The 27,406-nt window shown below is 39.3% G+C and overlaps 1 protein-coding gene across 1 annotated transcript in view; it reads right to left on the reverse strand.

The window, feature by feature from the left end:
• PLXDC2 (plexin domain containing 2) overlaps positions 1-27,406 on the reverse strand; it is a 271,147-nt gene that overhangs the window by 113,754 nt on the left and 129,987 nt on the right. Inside the window, exon 3 of the mRNA XM_072412754.1 lies at positions 8,780-8,926. Within this exon, the coding sequence (XP_072268855.1) occupies positions 8,780-8,926 (147 nt within the window). The remainder of the gene's footprint in view (positions 1-8,779; positions 8,927-27,406) is intronic.

A 27,406-nucleotide genomic window follows, 5' to 3' on the forward strand; every position in this document is an offset into this window, starting at 1 on the left:
AACCCCACTTCCCCTGAACATTAGAACTTCCTAGTAGAGAAAGGTAACCTGCTTTTTAAAACCTCCCACAATATTTCTTTTGGCCAGTAAGACCACACATCATGCTAAAAGGCCGATAGAAAGATGTGAATTCCATTTAACAATGGGCCTGATTTATTAAAGCTTTCCAAAACTGGAGAAGGTAGACTATCATAGGTGAACTTGGGTGATGCAGCAAACCTAATTTGTATCTGGTCCAGGACTGAGATTTTTGTGCCAACTAATAGCAACTTAGCAAGGTTTCCTGGATCTCCAAGTTTCTCACATGATCATTTATCTTCTCAAGTCTTGGAGGTCTCTTAGGTCTCTATGACATCTAATAGTATTGCTAGACACACATTTTGGTCCCAGGGCTTAGCTAAAATAAAATGATAATCACAGGTGTACAATAAACACATTCAGTTAATGTTTAACATATTATAATATCATTGGGTGCTTACCAACACATCATCTAGCCAAGCATTACCATTCTTACCATCTGTGAATAAATGGAGTGGGAGAGAATGCGAAATATAAGTAGGAAAATACTGCTTGGTGGAAATATTCGGGAATACATTTCCGAATATATTGTTACCATAAACAGAGAAGAAGTCAGGTCAAGATCACCTTTTTGGCTCCTATTGTGGGCAGGGAGAATGCACATAAGGTCCATTGTATGTCCAAGCACCCTTTACTGGGGTATCTAACATTTATATATAGTTAAGTTGGAAAAAAATCCACTTAGTGCTAAAACTTTAAATTGATCCCTATTAGGAGCTTAGGACAGATATTTTACCTACCAGTTTTCAAGCCGTTTCCTGTAAAGCCTTCCTATGATTTATATGTGTTTTTATTGACTGGTTACTGTTTGGTGCACATTCATACCAAAAAATAAATAGGGTGAAAGTGTAATGGAAAAACTTCAAGCAAATGTCAGAAGCACAACTGGCTTAAAGATTTATTGGCCACTTGCCAGTGAATCCCCAATATATATATTCCATGGCTAGTAATTGCAATATGAAAGTTGGATAAGTGGAAAACGTAGGCTGTCAGTGACATCCATTTAACTATTAAGTATCATTTTCTGGCTTAAAGCATGTGTGAAGCGTAGCATCCACTCCATTTTTCTATGTCAATGTTTTATTACGTAAGCCACCAAGGAATATTAGTGTTAGAAACCAGATTCTTTATGTCCTCGATTATACTGCCATACAGTAACAAAGCCCAAAGTATGATTGGATGCTAAAGGCAACAAGGTTTTATTTCCCCTAGTTTTCATGGAGCGAGTCTGTAGTGGTGCCTAAATCTTTATAGTAGAAATAAACAGCACAAAGGGCTGTGACTGGCAACTTAAATATTTTTGGAATTCGACCAAACCTGGTCATGTGACCCTCCAGCTGTTCATAATATACCCCAGCAGATGTTCTACCTGCTGAATTATTCCAAAAGATGTATAAATTATGTACTGGTGACGGGTAATCAGAACACTTTTGTAGCTTAAATTAAAATTTAGGGCAGTCACAAAATGTAGTGTAGAATTGATGCTTTGTGTGTTTAAAGGCCAACTGCACTTAAAGGTAAATTGCAGCAAACAGCTAAACAGACAGATAAAATACTCATGTAAGGGTTGTTTTACCTGCCCAATATTTTTTATTCTGCTCATGCCAGTCCTGAGATTTACATAGCTATGTCTGGAGACCTTTTTCTGCAAATCTAGATCTTGTTGGGCCTTGTATCATTATGTACCAAGCCGGCATTTGAGCATTGCAGAATGACCCATTGGATCTTTCTGCTTGTTTTCTGCACTCTTCCATAAAAAGATACAAAAGTTTCAAAATCAAAATTAAGCAGAACTAAACTAGTATAAAATTGTGAGCAGGGCGGTTCTTTATTGCAGAAAGGACAAATACAATTTCTTTTTTCTTTTCTGCCTTTTCACTATTTTTTCTATAATGTACACTGAGCTACGCATGTGCATCCCGGAATGAATGGACTCCGAGGAGCCGTGTCATTGCTGCCTAGCCAATTAAGATGCTGAAGCTCGAAGAGGACTATATGAAGATGCCAGCAGTGGAGCAAGGGCAGGTTAGTTTTTGGTTATAACCTGTGATCAGCCAGGTAAGTTTTTTAAGTGCAGGGACATCACCTGTGCAATAAAGAACTTACCTGTTCTTTCTCTCTAAGTTTATTTACACTTTCAGATTTGCCGTTTTAAAAACAAAAACATGCCTACATAAATTTGTGTTTTTTTTAATTTGCTTGGAGTTTAGCTTTAAAACAAGCACTGTAGTTCTGAGAACCTGATGACAGTTTTAAGTAGAACTAAAGAAAGGCAGGTTCTACAGGCAATGTGCCTTCTGCAATAAAATGAATGTATCTGCCTGATCACAGTTTTTATTTATACTCATCTGTCCTCTCTCTGTCAAGGGGATCTTCACCTGGTCCTTCTGGTTAAGGTCTTTGGCCATCTTGATGGTGGTGAGGCTGGAATTATGTGATTTACATGGCCAAGATAATTTATTCCCAGCACTTGGGCTGCACATGCAAAAAAGATTGCAAGCAGGTCAGGCAGGTAATTATGTTTTATTGCAGGTCACCTGTCCCTGCAATAAAAATACCTGTCTGCTTGCACATTTTACATTTGTTTTTTCAAAACTTTAGTTTAGTTCCACTTTATGTCACATATTGGATTTCAGATCCTGTAAATGTTGTGGCCAATACAAAGCCAAATGTTGTTGTCATACTATCCTAGTGGAATCTCCATACTATACTATAAACGCATATTGGGAGCTCAGGCAAACAACAGTAATACTTTGTTTTGTTTCAAGAGAAGGAGTAAAGATCTCTGTGATATCTGCAACCTCCATGAGATATAAGAAATCAACCTGATTCCCCACCCAAAATACAAACCTTTGCATCTAACAAGGTTGTGTATACACCTAGATACTCTGAGCCACAGCGAAGAAATTATTTGCCTACCTATTTATATATATATATAAGGAATTAGGTGATCATGAATGTTATAGCAGTTGCATAAGACTTTTTGTAATTATTCTCTTTAATCTTTTTTTATTACGTATATGTTTTGGAAGTAAAATATAGTTTTATATCTGTAAAATCAGCTATCTTTGTATGGCTGGATAGTCTCTCTGGGCCCAAATCTCTCCCTGTTTTTTTTTATCTTCACTGTACCATCCCCTAGTTTACCAATCTGAGCAAAGATAAAGCGTCCCCTGTACGTCCAGTAGCCATGTTTCTTACTAATGACCTTATGGTAGCCTGGGGGACTGGTAGAATGCTATACACACCTTTCTGAACCAGAAAATGATGATAATGCCAGCATAGGTTGCTTGCTGGGCCTTCATGATTGAAAGAAATTCAATTATTAAAAAGGGAAGGCCAAGGACATTAAGGCTGGAGAAACAAGGTCTAGATGGTGTTGGTTGTCTTCCGGCCAGCTTTTAAGACAGGTTCTATCTGACTTGCTGCAGTTTCTAAAGCACACCATGGTAAACATGTAGGATTCAGTGAAATCTGAGTTAGTAATATAAGTACAGGAGAGAAGCCTGTACAATGTTGCCGAATGGATTATTATTAGACCGGATTCATCATCTTTCATTGGACAGTGTTGCCATGTGGTTCCTTGGATTTTACGTGCAGTGTCCGGGTGTAGTTTGCTGCCCCTGCCACCTCCTTGAGTTGGTGCCTTTTGCAAATGCTTGTGCAAGTGATTGTAGGAATTTGAAAGGGGTTTTTCAAAGCAGTTTCAATAAAAAAAGAAAAATGAACGGCTCTCTGCAAGGCTTTTGAAGCCACCTGAAGGCTTCCTGCTCCTAGGTGCTTAGTGTTTCACAGCTTGAGGGCGGTAAACACCACTGCACGACACCGTTAGTCTGATTATAGCATACAAATTATTAATTAATTGTTCACTTCTTCTTTATATAAAACTTGATTACTCACCTACTACCAATATTGAAGAGTGAAAGATGTTTCACTCTTGCAAGTTTGCCATCTGTGATAATGCCGGACTTGCAGCTGTGATGCCTATATTCTAAAACCACACACAGCCATGCCGTAAAAGGTGATAAAGTGACTGTGTCAAATAGGAAAACATATGAGCTTGGCACCTATGTGAGGCATAATTATCTCTCAATACAAAGAAGCTATACATGGACCTGTATCCAATTATTTTAAAGTGTTTGCATTTGAATATTTTAAAAGGCTAAAGGGGCTTGCAGCATTTTTCCAATCAGTAAGGGAAAATATGTGAAATAAAGATGGATGACAAGGGAAGGCATACAAGGGAAGCAAGTCTACATTACATAGATTATTTTTTGTACAATATCACTCATATATTAAGAGGTACCTCTAATCTCACAGTAACTGACAACGTTTCACCCTTTGGCTTCCTCAGGGGACCATTGAGATCAAAAATATATATTGGAGATAATACTATACAAATTTAAAGGGGGACAGTTGAGTCAGTGCATCCCTAAAGTGCAGATAAATTATTCTCGTGAGGTCTGGCTGTAGTATAAAGGGATCAGTGCTGGGAGGAATTGTTTGAAACAGCTACATACAATTATTGGTTAAAATATTGTGGAGTTGAGAAGTTTTGGAAAATGTATCAAGATATCAATGACAGATGGATCTTATAAAGTATTTGTTTTATTGGTGTCTGCATGGAGAACAATTGGGGCTTTGAATGTTTTTAGCTTGTAATGTGCAATGCGATCCAGATGATCACTAATGGTGTGATTATGTTGAATTGTAGAAAATAAGTAAGCAGATAGTATATTGATATCCCTGTTTTCCAGTTATCCAGGGGATGTTGATTGATATTATGGAGGCTGTGCTGCGGACGCCCTGTTTAATACCTTACCACCACACAGGACCATCAATAAACTGGGAGTTCGAAAACCATCCCCAACCTCCATAATATCAATAAACATCGCCTTCATAAAACATAAATTTAAAATAAAACAAAAATACAAAAATCTTTTGCCCTTTAAAAGTCTGTCTGTTCCTATTTCTTCTTGTCTATATTCTGGTAATATCAGGCTGGGCATATGTAAACGGGTTTATACTCACTAGACCCTTCCTAGATTCCCAAATTCAAGACGCACTATTGTTAATATATAACTGCTTTAGGCCAAAGAGTGTGACCACATCTCCAAGGGCCATTTCATACAATAAGATACAACATTCTGCCACAGGCTCAACCGTGATCTCAGGCACTCTCATTCAAAAGAATAGGATTGATTGGGGATCTTTTTTTGCACGTGGCTGAGACAAATTGTGGCACGATTCAAGTTGTGGCACGATTCAAGTTGTGGCACAATTCAAGTTGCTTTGGCACAGTTACTGTTTAGGATTTGATGCTTAAAGCGATCCTAAACTAATATTATGACCTTACATAAAAGGGTAGAATACCCTTTTATATAATTAAAAAAAACTTCTTTTTTGTGTTGGAACCCTTTTTTTTAATGATCAAAATGAATCGTTGTTGCCATCAAGACAGAATGGGAGCGCCGAGCCGCCTAGGATACCTACGTCATGGATCATGGATCCCGGCTCCTCCTTCTGTGCGTGGCCGACATCGGAAGGAGCAGAGGGAGCTTTTTCTTCAATGGTGTAAAAAAAATGCTGATTTATTGCATAGGCAGTGAGATCAGCATTCTTTTTTTCTATCAACATCACCCAATCTTGTGCCTGAGCAGTGCGGGATCAGGTGACGTATGAAGAAGAAAGAAGAAGGGCAAAAAAGATGGCACTTCCTCTGCGCTGGGACGAAGGAGGATACCAGGACGACCAACCGATCCAGGAAACCTCCATAAGGAAAAGGATCAACAAATCTGAGAAGGTAAAGGTAAGTTTTTTTCAGTCTACTTCCTCTTTATAAGCTCTATGGGGTACCAAACTGCCTACCCCAACCACTGCAAATGCAGAAATGGAAGAACATCCATCAGAGACAGAGACAGCAACATTTTTGATAAATAGCCAGTGTTCTATTTTGATAAATATTTAAAGTCCAGAGAGATGCTTAGGCACCTTCTTATCCTTCCCTAATCAATTTCTATTGTACACCCTTAATGCCCCCTCTGTGTCCTTTATTTGACCTTAATGTGCACAGGTGGGTGTCAGAGTCTCTTTAATACCCTTTAAATACTTAAGTTAGGTGGCTTCCATTTAAACTTGGTAGTCACCTAGTTATAAGGGAGGACAGAGCTGGGTTTTATTTGGCCCTCAACCCAGTACAAAAAGACATGTTAGGCTGGAGTGAAGATACCCCACTATTAATGCAAAGTGTAACCCACACTTGGAGGCACACTCTTGGCATTATACATCTACATCCTACCCTTCGGACCTTCGGACCTTGATCACAGCATCTTGCAAAGACAGATCATGTATCAAACATTTCTATGTATTTGCTTGGAATTTAGCATGGTAGTGACAGGGCCTCTTTAAATCTTATAGCTGTCTGCTCACTGCATTTTGTGGCTTATTCTTATCATTGACAATTCGACTATATATCAGGCTAACCTATTAAACATTGATTTCCTTATATGAACTGATTCTGTTCTGAATCCCATTCATTTTATTTCTGTCTGCTTAGCTTCAACCTAGGATGGATATTTAACTTGTTCTGCAAGAAATGTCATTCTTATACTCGCAGCTTTGAGAGAGTGATAATGGAATCCAAGGAGCTTTTCTTGACATACAGGAATGGAGATTTCTGTCTTATATTTTAACTATTATTAAGCATGTTCTTATCGGAGGAGAATATTCTGACATAATGGTGCTGAAGCTTTAGGGTCCCCCAAAGACTAAAAAAAAATGTAAAAGTTCAACAGCAAACTATTCATGCAAAGAACCAACATGCAGGTTAGGAATAAAATTATAGAATAAATATATAGAATAAAAACAAGGGGTACTTCTGTACTGGGCTCCATTTAAAAGAGCTAGCAATTCTGGAAATTTTAGACATAATGGGCATAAGGGACCAGTAAGTTTACCTGGTATGGGGTCAACTAATTTCTGGCTGTATTGGGTATATGGAAAACTAGGAGTGTCTATGAGAACCAGAGTATTTATTCCATCCTATTCCATTTTCAAAAACAATAAACAGATGCATTTTGGGGACTATAAGACACCCCATTATGATTTTGCAACAAGCAGCCAGAGTTAATTTAATCCACATGAGTCTTAACAGTCTTTTTAGCAGTTTATGTCCTGATGAAGCAGGAACACTTTGGTAACCAAAACATGATGGCTTGTTGTCTTTGTACTACTTATAATGAAACAGTAATACTACTGAACTTTGACATTTTCGATATGGGACTCCTTGTTTTGCCTACAGCTTCCAGTGTTCACCCATCAAACTCAGTGTATATCCAAAACGTTATTGCTGAGTTCAAAGAGATTCATCCCCCTGTTTGGCTGGGGAGATGGTAAATTAAAAAGTCTTAAACTGTTTGATGGCAAATTGGCATTTGGCCTTTGAACAAGATTTGTTCTGGAATGGAAATGATATGGAAAGGGTGGGGGAGCAGCAAACAAACCACTTCTGACTTTTACAAAATAAAAAACTCTCTTCAGTTGGTATTTGGGCAGCTTCAGACCTGCCTCGGGATAAAGAGATCCTGCGCAGCTCCCGGTGACTGGCACCAGCCATTGAAGAACTAGTTCTAAAAGAACCAATGTGTTTGCTGGTAGCAGTGAGCAGTACTGTAGAGCTCATTGGCACTCCCCATTCATTCTCAATAGGGCTGCTACGGGGAATCATCTCCCCCGAGGCAGAGGTTCACTTCATTTAGAGGTCTTCTTTAGAGAAACTTTAGTGTATTTATGGAGTTGTTATTGCAGCAATAACTTAGATCTTAACTCTAGACTAACATTTAAAATACATATACAGTGGCTGTTCTTAATTACTCCTTACCCTGCCCCTGAAAATCATCACAGCCTGGTTGGTGGCCTGAATTTTCACCATTGCAGGTAGGCACACAAGCTTTGTCCCCTCCCCACCCTCTCCATGTTTAGATGACGAAGAATCAGCACCAGACACAAGTTCAATACTCTGCCATTCTGCTCTGCACATGTACAGCTCAGCACACCTGATTGGCTCCTAATGTAGACCTTTCTTCTACTAGTCTAAATGTAGACTTAAGAAAAGAGAGTGGGATACCAGTTGGGATTCATTTGCCTTTAAAAACGCATTTGATGTTTTTTATTACACTGAGCAATATTTGTTGTTCTTCGAACTTTCCTATTTATATACACATACTCTTCCATGTCGTGATACTGAATGAAATACAGAGATTTAGAGATTTCTGACTAGCAGGGGCCTTATTTATGATTATAGTCACTGACAGGTACAGCATTGCTTTCATTGAGTCAGCTGGTTCATAGATTGCAGTTGATTTACTAAAGAATAAGCTGCTCACACTCAAAAATTAAAAATCATCTTGCCAGAAATATTTCACTTTAAAAATAAATGTAAAGCTCTGCTGATTTCAACCATCCAATCATGTGCAAGGAAAATCCTGTTTTTAGATTTCTTTGCATGTGATTGGTTAGTCTTTGAAAAATAACCATTATCACATAAACTAGGTGAATTATCTCTTGCAAGGTGTTAATTCAACTTGGCAAGTGAACAACCTAAATTCCTTTAGTAAATCAGTTCTTATACCTTTAGTTTGAAGGAGGACATTTTCAAATTCTGTAAATATATAACAACAAAATAACATTCAAAATAGCTTACAGCTGCTTGCCGATGCGTATTGGAAAGAATACCATGAATTTTCACTTTCTCTTTTTCCATTTCATCTATGTTGACCCATAAATCCCGACTGGCAGGGTCCAATGGACCAAATATTCTGGAGGTATAATACTTATGATCCATATCCTCCTGAAACAAACAAAAATAAAGATTCATGAGGAGTGAACAGAAGCTCAACAATGCTCTGCTTGAATAACAGTTAAATACATATTTGTTGTAAGGAATGAGAATCAGTGGTAAACAATAATCAATATGAGTGACATGATATCCTGTTTCTTTTATTATTATTTCTTATGATAACAACAACCACGGATTAGTTGTATTTGTGAAACACCATACACCATACCAATTAATTTTCAATCATAATCAGAAAATGATCATTCACATACATATGCCTTTAATGTATAATAATAAAAGATAACTCATTTCAAACATTGACAAAACAAAGCATGGTGGCTCAGAGGTTAGCACTCTGTCTTTTGCAGCACTAGGTCCCAGCTTCGAATCTTGGCCAGGACACTATCTGCATGGAGTTTGCAGGTTCTCCCCATGTTTGTGTGGGTTTTCTCTGGGTACTCCGGTTTCCTCCCACATTCCAAAAATATGAAGTTAAGTTAATTGACCTTAGACTATAATACATATGACCATGGTAGGGACATTAGATTGTGAGCTGCAGCAAGGACGTTGCGGCTAAGAGCCGTGAGCAAGACAGAAGGGGAGGAATTTTTTTTAAAAGGGTTTAACCCCCCCCCCAAAAAAAAGGTAGTTTTTACTTTTTATAATGGGGTTGTCCACCCTTATATGTAATGGAAAAAGTTTAGTTTAGGTCCGCTTTAAGAAACAATACTCTAGGTTTTGCTGGGGGTTCCTTGAGGTTTGATCTCCCATATGATGGTAAACTAGCTTGTAGCCAATGCCACATGGTCTATAGCATGACACAGTTTTCCCATGACCTCCTATGGTTTTAGTAGGAATTCCCCATGATCTGAAAATTGATTCAAGGGTTCTTCGGAGTAAAAATGTTGAGAAAGGCCTCTCTATAGTACTTTTCTTTGTTCCTCATTACAGGCTATGCAAAAAAGGGGGGTGCAGAAGAGTTTGACCTGCATAGTAAATAACTGGACAGACCCAGAAGAGGTGAAGGCTACAATGTACATGAAGGAAAGGAGCTGTGCTGGAAAATTGACTCTTTCAGAAGTAGTCTGTTTTTCTAGTAAGTTCAGAGGCAAATTAAGTCAAAACAATATCCAATTTTTCATGAAAACAACACTTCTAGTAAGCATTTTAAACGTTTGATTTTATTTTGCAGTTTTAATTTTTAGGTTGGTGGTAAGGTCCCCTTAAGACCTATGTTGGTATGGTGATGGTGGATTTTTTATTCCTGGGTAAAGTAGTGAGGTAATAGTAAAAATGAAAATGACGTGCACATAAAAGAAACATTAAAAATTCAACTAATTTATACACATTTGTCAAATTCAAATTTGATCTCTTATCATTTAATTATTTTCTGATAGTAAGATGATAACCCCAGCTGATGGAATTAGGCGAAGAACCACAATGAATTCCGAAGCCATCGTCTCGTTTTAGGTCAAGACAATTTATTTATTATTAATTCTTCCTGTTAAAAGACAGCCAGCAAAATTTCATTAATTGTTCCAAGGATAATCTTCTTGAGGTTAATTAGCTCATACAGATATATAGGAAAATGGATTTCAGCTCCAATTAACCTATTAAATAATATTACTAAGAGGCATAACACAAGGGTTCGCAGAGCAATTAAACAATAAATTAAGCACCTAAAATCCTAAATGCATTAAAACAAACGCAGAAGAGTTAAAACATTTTAAGGCATTAATTTACAGAAGTGAGAGGAAAGTTCGGAAAAGGTCAGGAAAAATAAACCCTTGACTCATACTGAGAATAGAGAAAAGAAGATAAGAGCAAAACACTTTAAAAGTGAATTTTGTTAAAATATTACTGCCGTTAGTGGTCAATTGTTGAATTGTAAAGTTTCTGCATAAGGGATAGATCAGTGTTTCTCAACCAGGGTTCCTCCAGAGATTGTTAGGGGTTCCTTGAGCAATGAGCAATTTGTGGCTCTCATGTCAGTTTAGGTGACACCAATGATCTTTTTGGCTATCTATAAAGGTGAAATTCTTCCTAATGGCCAACAATGTAAGACAATTACATTTGATTACAATGTAAGACAATTACATTTGTAAGACAATTCTTTTTGATTTTTTTGATCACCAGGTTTATTAATATATTGTTAGTGTTGGATAAAGTCAGTTCCTTAAGACCTGAATGTTAGTTCAAGGGTCCCCATAGGTTATTAAAGTCAAGAAAGGCTGGGATAGATACAAGGCAGGGGTGTTGAAGTGAAGAATTGGGAGTGGGGTTAAGGGTAGGCACCATAAAGGAAAGGGTGACTATTAGGTACCAAGAAGGGGAGTTCAGAGTAGGCACCAGGTGTATGTGTGTCTGTATGAGATTGAAAGTTAAACTTTAGGTATGTGGAAGCAAATAGGTTAAGTTTAGGCACTAAGAAGGTAGGTAAAGCTTGGGTGCCAGTCAAACAGCCATTAATATTAGGTAGAATGATGTGATTTTACTAAGGTAGGTAGGTAGGACACCTCATTAAAATATGGTAGGACACCTCAATAACACCTCAATAATACCATCTGGTAGGAACACCAGTAGGCCAATGTCAAAAGTTAGCAACATCCCCTCAACTATCTTCACGATGGGTCAACTATGGTATGAACAGTAAAGATTTGATACAGAAATTGAAGAAGAATGCAATCCAGCTAGCGCTCGTGGATGGAATGCATAGTGGTTTTCTACATATTTTTTTTATTATGGGCAGAATTAAAATATACAATTTAAAAAATAGATATCCTTTCTTTATTTTATTCAAGTAAATGTAAAATAGTAGATTTTATATAAAGTCAGAAGTTGGACTAAGTCGTCACCCTTCATGTCCAAGTCGAGTCCCAAGTCATTGACATCAAGTCCCAAGTCAAGGCTGAAATTGCTTCATTTATCAAATTGTTTGCAAGTTGAACTTAGTCTGGATTAATGCCTTCCTCCCCACATTCCTTGCATTCTAAGTCCACTAAGTTCCTCTTTCTCCACTGACAGCTGAGGGGAACCGGGAGGAAGGCAGTGAGGCTTCTGTAACACTGCCTTCCTCCCGGCCCCCTTCAGCTGTCGGAGGAAAAAGCGGTAGACTTAGAATGCAAAGAATGTGGGGAGGAAGGTGGTGTTACAGAAGACTCACTGCAAGTTGAGTTGCAAGTCGCTGGACAAAACCCCGAAGTCGAGTCTCAAGTCGTTTATTAGGTTACTTAAGTCAGTCTCAAGTCACGTGACTCGCGTTCCAACCTCTGTATATAGTCTCACATTCACATGTCCCACAGAAACTGTTGGTTACAGATCTGTATAGTTAAAATGCAATTTGCACACAGAAATGAAATGCTAAACTGTAAACTACATGCTAAAAATGCCTCAGTTCAAGTTAAAACAAATAAAAAAACAACAAAACCATGTGGAATGCACCCTTCTGCCGATGTTCTGTTTCCTTAATTTTTCCGCAATGCTATTTAAAATCTTTAGCAAAAATCTTGATTTTCAGAACAAAGACTGCATACATAAAGAACAACATATACAGAGCAGATTTAAAAACATATCAAACAAAAATCAATTACCATGAGGACCAATGCAGTATCCTATTAAATGTGTGCAAATCCTTTAAAGCTGGATTTGAATATAAAAGAAACACATTAATGCAGCTCTGCATTCATTATAAATAATTACATTTATAAGCCAATGAGTGTATGTATTTAAATGTGACCTGATATAACCTTATGGAAATCTTCTATATAACAGCACTAAGACTTGGAGAGGAAAGGGCAACACTTGGAGCTCATTGAATGTGCTACATGCATATGTGTTGAAAACTAACATATATAAGGAGTAGAAAGCAGGGCAAACAGAAATTGACCCTATCAGTCTCCAGATGCTACATCCCTGCCCAATCAGTAGAGTCTGGGTGGACTGAAAACCATTCCTTCTATATACATAGTCTTTCATTATAGTATAGAAACTGGTGTTATCTGCATGCCAAAGATGTGTAAATCTAAGAGCAGTATGGACAGAAATGCAAATCCCTTATCAGGAAAAATATCTTCCTTGCTTTTATTTTATCCTTATATTTAACTCTTTTTCTGGATTTCAGCTTTACGCTAATTACATGCATGTAGGTGTAAAATAAGTAAAAAAGTTTCCTTTAACACCACTGCAGATAAATAATACCTGGAGGATATTGGCTTCTATCTCTTTCGACCCAGACCATGTTTACAGTTCTCTTAATAAGCTAAACAAATGATGGTGAGATTCAATGAATCATTCAACTAGTCATTGCCAATATTAGTTCAGTGCAATGCTATCTGGTTTCTTTGCAGAAGATGTTTCTGTTTATAGAAAGAACCCCATTGAAACAGAATTACAGGACTTCATCCAAGCCAAGAGGTGTTTTCACAGAAGACAAAATGAGTTTTGAAAGTGGGACTTCTGAGAGCTGGACGTTTGCCCAGAAGCAATTTAATATCCCTCCCGACACTTCGCAGTCTACATAATGCTGCTGTAAGCTCAATTTCTAGTGAGGGCACTCAGAAGTGCAGTGACGGAGAACAAAAATTTATATATCATTGTTCTAGGTATTTCAAATTTCATCATCTTTTTTCTCTTTATGAAAATTATTCAGAGGGGAATGCCAGATGATATTTTCTTGTTTTCAAATAACACAAAGTGCCCAAACTACCACTATGTAACATGTGCTATTAATCAACAGTAATTAAAATAATAAGGCAAGAATAAAAGACTATGAAAGAATTTGCTACTCTTATCTGCATCCTTCCACTCGTTAGAGTGACATCTGTGAAAATTGTTTACCTTAATGTGACCTAAAACATTATCTAATTTTCAAAAAAGTTCTAAAGGTAGATAAAGAAAACCTAGGTAAACAAAGCAAACAAAAAATGTTACAAAAATTGTTTGGATTATCATATAATTTTAAGGTGAAAACAGAATCTGGTGTTTTCAATCAATGGGATGACAAATGGTGATAGACCGGGGTAAACAGATCCCCCGCAGCCATCTTGATTGCCAACATCATCTGAAGTTAGCTGTCTTTTCCTGTTTTTTTGCACACAGCCCCATGATCATGCATTGACAGACTTCATGCATGTACAGAATGAAATATGCAGCATCTGAAAGTCTAATGTGTATTGAAACCACTGCCTGCCAACAGCTAGGACAAAGTGCAACACAATTGGAGGCAATTTTTCTGCTCCACCTGGTCCATCTGGTTGAACAAGTACTAAGACTCACTTCAGATTCTTGATTGCCGACATTATCTGAAGTTGGCTGCCTTTTTCTTGTTGTTCTGCACACAGCACTGTGATCATGCATTGTCAGACTTCATGCATGTGCAAAATGAAATATAGGCCTTGACTTTTTGTCATATTTGTAAGGGTGAGATATTGAAACGGGGGAACATTCTACTAAGGGTTTCTCCTCATAACATTTTTATAATTTCTTATATCAGATCCATAACATTATTGTTATTATAAAATAATGTTAGCGTTTAGAAAAGCCTATATATAACAAATATACAACAAATTATTTTTTTATCCATTTCTTTTATTTAAAACCTAATTTTTACATTATACTGTATATCTTGACCTGTGGAATTGGTTAAAGAATGGGTTCCCTAAGACCCAGAAGCTTCATATTCCCAAAAATGGGAGGGAAGGTCTAGTGTACACAATTATGTTGGGATAATTAGGCAAACATAAGATGGTGTAACATTTACTACACTCTAATAAAGTAGGCTTTATTTAAAAGGATACAAAATATATTTTTTTACATACATATTCATTATCCTATAATGATAAAAAATGTTGGCTTGCAACAGAATGGGGTATCACAGAGCAATGGAATTGGCTGAATCAAGATGGAATTAATGACAAGCGTATTGCAGACAATTAGTTGGAGATGGAAAAGAACGAACTGTGCCCACACTGCTTAAGAAAAACATGTTTTGGACATTGGTTTCCTATCATCTAACTGTGTTCACAAAAACAAAACAATGTTTTGACAAGAAGCTTTTCAATTAAAGCATGTTAAACATTTTTTTCCTTTTTTTAATTTAAAGTGAAACATCAAGTATTAAGTCCACAAAGAAAGAAGAGAAATTAGACAGAGTAAGGGCTTGGTGCAATAGTAGGGTCCAATGTTTGAGTCTTGGCCAGGACCCAGACTGAATGGAGTTTTTCTTAGGCGTTGCCCATGATTCCTTGTATTTCCTACTCATATACTCTGGTTTTCTTTCAAATCCCAAAAACAGGTAGGGTAATTGGTTATCACCCCCCCAAAAAAAAATTTTCTATTATGGACACATGACTATATTAGAGCCATTAGATTGTGAACTCCAACAAAGGAGAGCCAGTGACTTGACTAGGGCAGTGTTTCTAAACTAGAGTTCCAAGGGACCTTAGCGTTCACCCAGAGGTTGCCGGGGTTCCTTGAGTAAAGAGCAATAGGTGCCCCTCAGGCCAGTTTAACTGACACCTATCTGTAAGAATGACATTGTTCCGAATGGCAGCAATGTATGAGTGACCACCACATTAATGTACTGTGAGCTGAGGACATAGAAAATATAGCAGGGGTTCCCTGGGGACTTGCAAGGTATTTTAAGGTCTGGTCCCATGTTAAAAAGGTGGAGAAATGCTATTTTAAGGTGATCTAATTTATGTTGGTGCTATATAAAAACATGATAATATTAATATGAACAAATGAAAAAGATAAGTAGTAGCAGGCATTTGTATAGGTGCCATGATCTTAGACACAAGGGGCAACACGATTGGAGGCAATATTTTGTGCCTTTTAACCATCCAGATGAACAAGTACTAAGGCTGATTTTAGACTAGTAATCAAAACCAGCACTGTACCACATTCTCAACCACACTCCCCACCGCCCCCATTCAACTGTATGGGGCAACAGGGGCAACAAGATTGGAGGCAATATTTTGTGCCTTTTAACCATCCAGATGAACAAGTACTAAGGCTGATTTTAGACTAGTAATCAAAACCAGCACTGTACCACATTCTCAACCACACTCCCCACCGCCCCCATTCAACTGTATGGGTTGTTTAACCTTTCAAAAAAAGGTAGATGATTTTTCGTTTAATGCAAGTTCTAAGTCAAAGCAGACATTGCTCCTGTTTTAACGTGCTTTTGATTAAAATTTCCTGAAAACATAGTTAAACCCCAGTGAATCCCACATTACCCTTGCTACTTCTGGACCACAGATCCCCCCTAGCCATCTGGATTGCCAACATCATCTGAAGTTGGGTGCCTTTTCCTGTTTTTATCACACAGCCCCATGATCGTGCATTGACAAACTTCATGTATATGTAGAATGAAATATGCAGCATCTGAAAGTCTAATGTGTATTGAACAACCAACATCTAGGACAAAGTGCAACACAAATGGAGGCAATTTTTGTGCTCTACCTGGTCCATCTGGTTGAACAAGTACTTAATCTACGTACACACTTCCACTAGTTCTCGCCCAATAATCGGAGTTGTTCATCGTCCAAACGACCGTCCTGGTAGATCCACGGGCGTTAAGCGACGAACGTTCACAATGCAAGTGAACGGGGAGAGCACTCATCAGGGTGCCGCTCCGTCGCTCTCCCTCTCCCCTCTCAGAAAGGTGCTGTATGTACAGCATCGTTCATGCATCGTGGAGCGCTTAGTCGGTGGAAAGGATCGTGAAAGATCCCTTCCAACGACTATAATTGCAAGTGTGTATGCGGCTTAATTCTCATTTCAGACTTGATTGCCGACATTATCTGAAGTTGGCTGCTTTTTCCTGTTGTTCTGCACACAGCACTGTGATCATGCATTGTCAGACTTCATGCATGTGCAAAATGAAATATGGGCCTTGACTTTTTGTCATATTTGTAAGGGTGAGATATTGCAGAACCTGTGACTTATGTAGAACGGTGGAAAGGTAATATGAGTATCCCAGAAGGCTGCATCTGGTAATCCCCTTTTACCAGGCAATAATTGGGGAAGAAAAAAAAATAACACAAGTAATATTACAAAAAAAGTTTTTTTTTCCTATTACATGAAAGAGGGACCAAGGTTAATATAAACAAGTTAGACATTTATGTAAAAAGGCCCTCTTTAAAGTTTTGTTTTTTTTTAAATTAAAAAAAACTATTATTTATTGAGTAATTGTTTCCTTTACTATAATGTAGCATGCTGTAAATTGTATGATTCGTATTTATATATTTTTATTTTATTTTTTATATTGTACATTGCTACAGTATTGTTTACCTTGTTTTTGTTCAATTTTATGATGCCTTATACCTCTGTCAGATTAAGTGCTGTAAATGTCTGTTTTGTTGGTTGCTAATAAAAGTAAATAAAAAAACCCAAGAAATAAAAACTTTACATTCCTAAATTTGGGAATTGTATTTTGAAAGGGTATACTATAAATCATAGAATGTTATCATTATATACAGTTCATTGAGTTGTACTTATTGAACAATACATTTTACAAAATAGCTGCAGAAGCAATAATGAAACACAAATTATTCAGTAAATATTTTAAAGTAAGGTTGAGTCTCAAAAGACTTAATAAATATCAAAGTTTTGATCCGGCTTTACTTGACTTTTTAAATAAAATCTGAGACCTATGTCATGATATTTAACGTCTGAAACTGAGAAGTGACCTTTGATGGAGGAAAAGGACAGGGGAAGAATGATGAATCAGAAATGACATCTCATGAATGAAAATAGCTGATTTAAACTTAAAGCCAACCCCAGGCAAAAAGCTGAAAACACAGTTGAAATAAATATATGTATTCTGCCAAAGAATTGTTTTCAGCCAGTCTTGTGATCCGGACACATGTGCCAGACAGTACAAGGAGGTAATGTACTTAATCTGTCTGCTCAGCAGACTGAACTTGAGGAGTATTGAATAAAATCCTAAACCTGCCCTAGCCTGTGATTATAGAGCGATAATGCAACACCATACTAATAAGTGGCCCTTCTCCTTTTTTCTCCTTTTAGGGTTAGATGGATTTGCTGATATACTGGTTCTTCTTTTCCTAGTTTAGGTGCTGTAGTAAAAGGAACAGCATAGAGATGATAGAATATCTAAGAAGCCTCTTTAAGGACTCTTTGAGCTTGGACCTATAGAACTGACCCTCTTTATTTATAGCAATTAGGAACCGATTTGATCACAAGTAGGAGCGTTCTTTATTATGTGTCCATCTAAGTATCAGCAATATACTCCTTTTCAATTCTTTGGGCACATGTGTTCCATAGGTCCTTACCTCCTGTTAGGACTACACCGCCTGTCAGGTGGCACAGGATTACTTGAAATGCAGAGTTTAAATGCCTTCCGGTCTTCACCAGAGCACCCAGCAAGGAGTGATGGGCCAGTAAGTCTAGTGGCCAAGGGACGACTTTGCTGCTGGGAGATCACCAAGTCATAACCCTTGGGCTCACCCTACTAGGGGTAAACACCGAAAAAATGGCTTGGATGCATAGACACCCATCAAACGGGTACTAGGGTTGGACAGGAGGCAGGTAATACTCATGGTTAGGATGGTCAGGGAGCCTCAATAAGCGTCATCATATTAGGTCCAAGTAAGAACAATAGAGAAAAAAGAAGCGAGGTCAGGGTGGGAATTCTTGTTGGAATTGTGGGGATTCACACGGTTGTTTCCTCGTTTTTTTAAAAGAAATATATCAGGTAAATCTATTACTGGTAAAAACTTTTAAATTTGTTTGTAACGTGTTTGTAATAAATATTAGCAAGTGCTTTTTGGTACATACATTTTTTACATTGTTCTTTTAAAGTCTTCTTTTTACATATATAATTTTGCCAGCTGTTTGTAGAAAACATTTTTGACTGGTAATGAATCAATACTTCAATATTAGTATTTCTCTAAGATCTGCCTGAAGTTCCCAATCCAAGTTCAGTTCCAGTCCCTCTATATATTTATACATATCAGTACTGCAGAGTGTGGCACTGATGTTAGTTGCATATAGCCGTAATGTAAGCTCAGGAACTTTGGGAAGTTTACAGCATGTGAGTTGAATGACATTGGATGTCATTCAACGCTAAAGATGTCTGGCGGACTGACACTTCTTCACTTCTTCTGCAACAAAAACTGCTAAAACTGTTGCACATGCCTCAATCTTTATACAATTTGCTGAACATAAAACAGCTTTTTCTTTCTGATCATATGAAAATCTCAAAAGACATATCCTGATTTCCATATGTAAATAGGGTTTAGCTACTATAATTAACATTCGGTTTACCTGGGAAAACCAAGACTTTCAGGAGGAGCAGGAGAATTAGCCTTTCTATAGATGAGCAGATGTCCCACCAAGAAAAAAAACAAAGAGATATTGCTTGTCCTTGAACTCAAAGCATCATCTGCATCTGCTGCATTAGGTCCTAAATGTGTATCTCTGCACATACGTGTTTGATAGCATGCAACATTCATTTTTGGTGTCAGGAATCTAGTAGAGAACATTTTGGCATCATAAAGAAATATAATTGTAAGTATAAGCACCCTTACCTCTCTTTCTTTAACAATTCGGAAAAAAATTGGTTTTGCAGCAAGGCTGCATACCAAATAAAGAATGCAGTATTTAAATACATAAATAAAGAATAAAGAAATACATGCATTTAAATAAAAGGATCTGAATTTGGCATAAATATAAAAATCAATGGATCTACTCTATCTTGCCTAAGTCTGCTCAGTGTACAATGGTGTGGAGAATGCCTTCTAGATGCACATTTCGTACCTTTGATCATCTAAGATTCATTAGAATGGTACAAATCTATAAGCATTGTTTTTGACCATGTCCATTTCTAGATGGATAGTGCAGAGGTGTAACTAATAAATTGGTGAGTGTGTATAAATCAAAACCATTTTATACAGTATTTATTACTCTTTTTTGTCAGGCTTTGCTGGCATCTTCATATTTTCCACTGTCACTCTACCTTGATGAGTATTAGTGTTGGTAGAATACCTCACTATTCGATTTGACAGCTATTCGATCAAATAGTGAGATATTGTACGGGGACTCCGGGGATCGCACACTTTTCTCAGTAATTGCAGACACGGCTACAATCATTGATTAGCTCAGTGTGCAATCCCCGGGGCACTACAGAATAATTAACCTGTAGTGCCCCGGGGATTGCACACTCTTTTCAATGATTGCAGAAACAGCTGCAATCATTGAGAAGATGCCCTGCAAGTATCTCTTACTCTGTAACACACTTTCCAGCACAGTAATATGATACATTTGTTAAATTTTTCAGGCAAAAAATAGATGCATGACGATGAGCACAGTATACAAAACCTAGTATGTAGTTTTTCTTTGAACATCATTTGTCCATTTTGAAAGGCTGAGTATTTTTTTATCTGTTTTCCAAAGAAAAAAGAAAAAAGCATAGCAGTAGCACAATGGTCATCAGTTTATGAGTGCCATGGTGCTGGTCACTCTTGTTTAGGGTATGCCTAAGTGTCATCATCAGTCAAAAAGTAATGCAGGCTGCTCTTAGTGTCATTAGCTGCACCGTTATTCATCACACATTCATTGTTAGTGTATTCTTGGAAGTTATTGTCATTTGTGCTATTTTTTCTGAAAGTTATGTAGAAATGCTGTCTGTACTATACATATGGACAAGCAGCAGGGTCAGTTTATGACTATGTTGGTGGCTGTAAGTTAGGTTTAATTCTACCACTAAAGGCAGGGTTGCCTTTTCATTACTGGCCTGACCACATACGAGGAGGTGCTGAGAAGTTTCTGGCTTTCCCCCCTTCCAGATGAAATAGAAAAATGAGTGTGGGGGCATATCACAGCCTAATATCTTATTATGTATCTGTGCAAATATCAGGTCTTTGCAATTCCTAAAACTGTATTTTCTTTTAGTGAGAAGCTGTGATGGCAGAGGCATAAGCAAGTTTCACATCGTTGGAGTTACGGGCCGTCATGAAGTTTTTGTTTCTCCAGGGACAGTTAGCAAGGGATATTCACACTGAGATGACACAAACACTGGGGGAGAAGTGTCCTTCCTACAGCACTAAAACCTGGATATCTCGTTTCAAGACTGGGCATTTCACCGTTGAAGATGAGCCCCGCAGTGGGCGCCCCCCAACCTCAGCTGACCCAGCAACCTGACATGCTGCCCATAAGCTGATTTTTGAGGACCAGCGAATATCCACAAAAAAGATAACCCAGATACTTGACATCTCACGGGAGCGTGTTGGGTTTGTTATTACCACTATCCTAGACATGCGCAAGCTTTCAGTGAAGTGGGTGCTGAAATGTTTGAACAGTGATCAGAAGAAGGAACAAGTTGAAGCATCCAAAGCCGTTTTGGCCCATTTTGAAGCTGCACAGGACTTTTTGGCTAGGTTAGTGACTGAGGATGAAACCTGGCTCCACATCTATGATCCTGAAACCAAGGAACAGTCAAAGGAATGGTACCACAGCGGTCGAAGAAGTTCCAAACCCAGAAATCGGCCAAAAAAGTCATGGCGTCCGTTTTCTGGGACAAAGAATCCCTGGGCAGTATTATGCTAACCTCCTGGACCAGCCAGAGGAGGCAATTAAGACAAAACGTCGTGGAAAGTTGACCAAAGGGATCCTTTTTTTGCGGGACAATGTACCTACACACATGTCCAACGTTGTGGCTGCCAAATTAAACACCCTGGGTTTTTAATTGGTCCACCATCCCCCCTACTCACCTGACCTGGACACTTCGGACTAATATCTGTTCCCGAATTTGAGGAAACACCTGAAGTTGCAACAATTTGAGGACATTTCTGACGATGCTGCTGAGAGCTGGTTTGCTGTCCAACCAAAGGACTTTTATTTGAACGTTCTAGAAAAGCTGCAACTACGCTGTAACAAGTGCATCAGTCTCAGGGGAGAATATGTTGAATAAATGTGTTATTTTATAACTCTGGCTCTCTTCTTTCAGGGCAAAGCCAGGAACTTCTCAGCACCCCCTCGTATGGCATGTAAATGTTATTAATAAATATTAAAAATATACATTGCTCTCTACATTCTAATAACAAAGTTACCCTCTAAAAACATACAAAGATCAAATCCTCAAACCCATGTCACAAACAAGACCATAGTCGTGAATGTGTAAACTGCAGGTGGTGTAGATTTTGAGATATCCATTAATCTCTAGTTAATGCTATATTCATTTTTTCCACATTTTTTATTCAATGTAAAACCGAATGTCAAGGCAATATCAATATAACATTATTCCCTGTGCAGCAAAAACCTGATAACCCAGCTACATATCATACTAATAACATAACACGATGCAGATTCATATTTAAAATGTGTACATAATGACCCCCATGAGACAGATGAGATATAATCCTGAACTCAAAACAACATATTCCAAGATATTTTATTTTACTTATTTTGCAAAGGGTCATATTCCTGAACGTCCAGCAATCAATACATATGTCAGCTTGAAGAATGATCCAATTATTACTGCTACTCCTATCCGACAAGTGATCACAATAAAACAGCAGCTCAATAACAGCTTTGGTCATTCTCCACTGAAACCCACCAGAACATATCCATGGTTGTAATGAAACCTTACCATGGTTTAGTTATATCTAAACCCAATGTAGTATGTTGCAGTTTTCCATCTTTTTGATGTGGTGGCTTAGAACTTTTTCTCTAAATACAGAAATTTTTTCATTTCCATCACGTCATTGTGAAAGCAGTACATTTAAATTGAATTAATGTTCAATAATAGCCAAAGAGCAAAAATATGGGCAACTCATGTCTCTCTATATCAGTCTGATTTCATATCAGGAGTAATCCATATCTCTCTTGGTGCAGGTTTCCTAATATTCTTATGTTCAGGCGTTGAGCGCTCCCTATGCAAAAACCAAAACATTTTGACTACTGACTATTTTGCAATGGCAGCAAGAATCTAACATTTGTGATCAAGCTTCACCCACGCAAATTTTTTTATTATATACACAGTTGCTCCTGACCACTTCAATGGAAAATGGATACTGGGTAATAATAAGTAGAAATTTAAGGCTGGCCGGTAATTATTTTTTTTTTTTATCCACATATAGGTTTATACTATTCCAATAAAAGCCAACTCTATCTGTAATATTTCTACAATTCTCCCAGGTCCATCTGTTGTTTCCTGTCTTTCCTTTCCCGTTACGAGTTACTTGTTGGTTTAGTCAATGTCAGGCTGCTTATTGGTTTTGTCTGTAAATACTAGTTAATGAGGCTCTAAGAGACTTGCATTCCCCAATCATTTGGAAGCAACATAATGACTTATAGATAACAGAGGGTATATTAATATGCCTCTGAGGGGCTCAGGCTAAGCATAATATTATGATCAGGTATTAAGAACAAAAAAGATCTGCTTGCATAACAAACAAACTAAATGCTTCTTTTAGGTGAGCCATAGCAAGGTTGGAAAGGTGGAGGCCTATTCTAGGTTCAGTTGTCCTGGGCATTGTACATATTGGGTTGTCACCCAGACAGTGTAAATGGCACCACATAAATACATTTTTAGAACAGATATAATTGTTTATTTTCTGCAAACAATTATTTTTGAGGGAACCAAGGAGAGAATTCAGACCATCAGAAGAAATTGGCTCACTAATGATTATACACATGTGTATAATCATTAGTGAGCCAATATGATATAATGTTGCTTTAAATTGTTTTTGAGTTGTAGTTTTATTGTTTTTTTGGTGGGGTCTTTCTCCTATTGGCTTTTTGGGAAAAAAAAGGCTAACTCAAGTATGAAATACAAGTATGAAATATGCTGATTATATTCTGCTCCTGATTATACTTTAGTGGAACCAGACTTTCTTTAGCATTTCTGACAAATACCATGGTATCCATTCTCTGTTGAACTTAAGCTGCTCTGTTTCTCTTCTTTTCCTCTCGTATATGTATACTGCAATCTCCATAGTTTGTGTGAGCTTGGTACTGGATTTGTCTCTTCAGATGTGTTTGTGTGATTCTGAGATAATGTTTGTGGCTGTCAGTACAGCGCCACATGTGTCTTGACCAGCATGATTCTGGTTGTATTAGTACAGTAGAGAGTGTGTCGCTGCGGACATGCTTGTGGCTGTTTCTGTACTGTACAGATTGTGTCTCTGTGGATATGATTGAGATTGTGGCATTCATTCTGTCTCTGTGGACATGCTAGTGGCTGTCAGTAAAATACAAATTCAGAGAGGCCTGTGGCCGTAAGAAGTTAGGCGTAGGGCCTACATGACAGGGTGCTAGGCCTAGCCCAGGAGTGTTAAGGGATTAATAAAATGTAGTGATGCTGGAGGGGGCTGTGCTAGTATGAAGCGTGGGGTAGGAGGGGATTAAGAATAGGACAAGTTAAAAGTGGCTGGAGGGAAGTGAGAGGCCCTCTTTTGGAAGAAAAGGTTTCTGTTAGGACGCAGGTAGGGAGCAGGAATTTTTAGGGCTTCTTAGCCCAGCTTAGTAGCAGCAGCTTCACATGGTAAAGCCTTGCTGCTGGCTAGAGTAGCTGGGGTGTTTGGGGGGGGATTTTTTTTTGTGAATCCCCCTACCTCGGTTAGGTTCGCAGGGCCGTGGCCTTGTAGGCTCATGTCTTCGGTGACCTGGGGGGGGGGACTGATTCCCTCTACTTTTTTCAGAGGGCTCAAGGATCATTTGGGAGCCCCTTAAGGGCCCCTTTCTAGCTAGCAGAGGGATTGTGGGGGTCTCATGCAGGGAACAGTCCAGGGAGGAATCCCCTGTCTATGGCAGAGCTCTGGGGCAGGGGCTGTAGCTGTCAGGGTGAGCAGCCCCTGATCCATTGGGAAAGAGGCCTGCAGGCTTGAGGCCTCTCTTAAGCAGGGGTCCCTCATACAGTGGGGCCCCTCTGGCTGGCTGTGGCCGACAGGGGGCTCACCCCCCCATCTACTTAGATGGGGGCCTAGGGTTTTGTAGACCTCACCTGAAGCCGGGGACACGCGTGATGTGAGTGCACGGTGGATGATTCCACAGAGACGATGGTCCGGAGCTCAGTGGTGGTGACGGCCTCTTCTGCCCCCAAGGCTCAGTCCCAACCCAGGAGACGCTCCTCTCCACTAGCCAGGCCATGGTTAAGGACTTCCTGTACGTGTACATTCCCGGACTGGAAGTGACGTCGGGGAAAGACTGGCTGCGCTTTTGGGATTTCCAGGAAGTAACGCAGCCGGGTCCCCAGTACGCAGGGCTTCCCGTTAGGCAGAGAAGCTCTCTTCCTAATGCTTATGCTGAGAGACAGGCACCAGAAGTGGTGCGGTGCCCTAGAGACCATCTGGCAAGCCCCAGAAGAACCGGGCTGCCAGGTAGGTGTTTGAGGATCTGGGGGGGAGGGTGTATGGGGATCATGTTAGGGGGCGGAGTGGTTTGCTAATTATGGGAGAAGAGGGGGTGTTCTGTGGGTGTCGGGCAGGCCAGTCTGGTGGGTGGGGGGGTCGTTTTGAGTGGGGGGGTTTGTACAGGGGGGAAGGTGAGGTTTGGTAGGGAGCGAAGCGGGGCTCGTTTTTTAGGAGGTGGTGGGAAAATATGACAGGAATGGGGCGGGGGTCATGGAAAAGTGGGGGGGGGGGGGGGGGGGGGAAGGTGTGAAATGGGGGTCTTGGAGTCCAAAAAGAAAAAAAGAAAAAAAAATGGGGGAGAGCGAAATAGATTGGGAGAGGTGTGTGTGGGGACATTTAGCTATTACCGCTGGAGCCTTTTAATTTTGATAGGGGTTCAGGGACAGCTTTGCTGGAGGTGGGAAGGGGGGTGGTGGTCGGCGGTCTGCAGGCAGGCAGGTAGATAGCCGACTGTGTGAAGGATAGAGGTTGGTAACTTGGAGGAGGGTTTAGGTTCAGGTAAAAGGGCCCGGGTGCAGTGGGGCACGAGGGCTTATAGTTTTTTAAGTAAGGTGGTGGTGGAGAAGGTGAAGCTTGTGGAAAAGGGGAATGACGCTGGGAAGACATATTGAGGATAGAGGGATTTTTGGTCAAGACGAGGCCTTGGTGTCAGTACTGGGGGATGATATGCTTTAGTTCTCCCTGGTGTCACTACGGAAAACGGTATATACAACTACTCCCTGGTGTCAGTGCTGTGGGATGGTATATATTGGTTCTCCCATGTGTCAGTGCGGTGGGATGGAATTTGCTTTTACTCCCTGGTTTCAGTACTGTGGGATGGTATACACTATTTATAACAGGTGTCAGTGCTGTGGAATTGTATACACTAGTTTTTCCTCATGTTAGTGATGGTATGCAGTTTCTCCCAGGTGTCAGTACAATGGGATTGTATTTGCTATTACTCCCTGATGTCAGTACTGTGGGATGGTTTTTGCTATTACTCCCTGGTCTCAGTATTGTGGAATGGTAGTTACTATTGCTCCCTGGTGTCTGTACTGTGGGATGGTATTTGCTGTGACTCATTGGTGTCAGTATGGTGGGATGGCAGTTGCTATTACTCCCTGGTGTCACTACTGTGGGATGGTATACAATATTTCTTCCAGGTCAGTAGAGTAGGATGCTTTTTGCTTTTATTCCATGGTGTCCATACTGTGGGATGGTATGTACTATGTCTCCCGGGTGTCAGTATTTGGAGATGGGGTACTCTATTACTCCCTGGTGTCAGTACTGTGGGTTGGTATTTACTATTACTCCATGGTGTGAGTACTGTGTGATGATATACACTATGTCTTCCGGGTGTCAGTACTGGAGGATGGGGTATTCTATTACTCCCTGGTGTCAGTACCGTGAGATGGTATACACTATTTCTTCTAGGTCAGTACAGTGGGATGGTATTTGCTTTTATTCCATGGTGTCAGTACTGTGGGATGGTATTTACTATTACTCCCTGGTGTCAGTACTGTGGGAGGTTATTTACTATTACTCAATGGTGTCAGTATTGTTGGATGGTATATACTATGTCTCCCGGGTGTCGGTACTGGGATGGGGTACTCTATTACTCCCTGGTGTCAGTACTGTGGGATGGTATTTACTATTACTCCCTGGTGTCAGTACTGGGGGATGGTATATACTATGTCTCCTGGGTGTCGGTACTGGGGGATGGGGTACTCTATTACTCCCTGGTGTCAGTACTGTGGGATGGTAAACACTATTTCTTCCAGGTCAGTACAGTGGGATGGTATTTGCTTTTACTCCATTGGAATCCGTACTGTGGGATGGTATGCGTTGTTTCCCCCAGGTGTCAGTAATGGGGGAAGGTATGCTCTAATACTCCCTGGTGTCAGTGCTGTTGATGGTGTTTGCTATTGCTCCCTCATGTCAGTGCTGTGGGAGGGTATATATTCCCCACCATTCCTCTATCAAAAAACTGCTGCAATAATGCATAAACTCAGCTCTCAGCCATCAGAAATTTTTGGCTTTCAACTTCCTTGGCCCCTTCCACCATGTCTAAAAGTTCCAGCATTGCAGGGCCTAGTACAAAAGTACCCCTTGCAACCCCCCCCCCCCCCCCCCCCCC

This window comes from Pyxicephalus adspersus, chromosome 5 (genome assembly GCF_032062135.1).
Source record: "Pyxicephalus adspersus chromosome 5, UCB_Pads_2.0, whole genome shotgun sequence".
Classification (NCBI taxonomy): domain Eukaryota; kingdom Metazoa; phylum Chordata; class Amphibia; order Anura; family Pyxicephalidae; genus Pyxicephalus; species Pyxicephalus adspersus.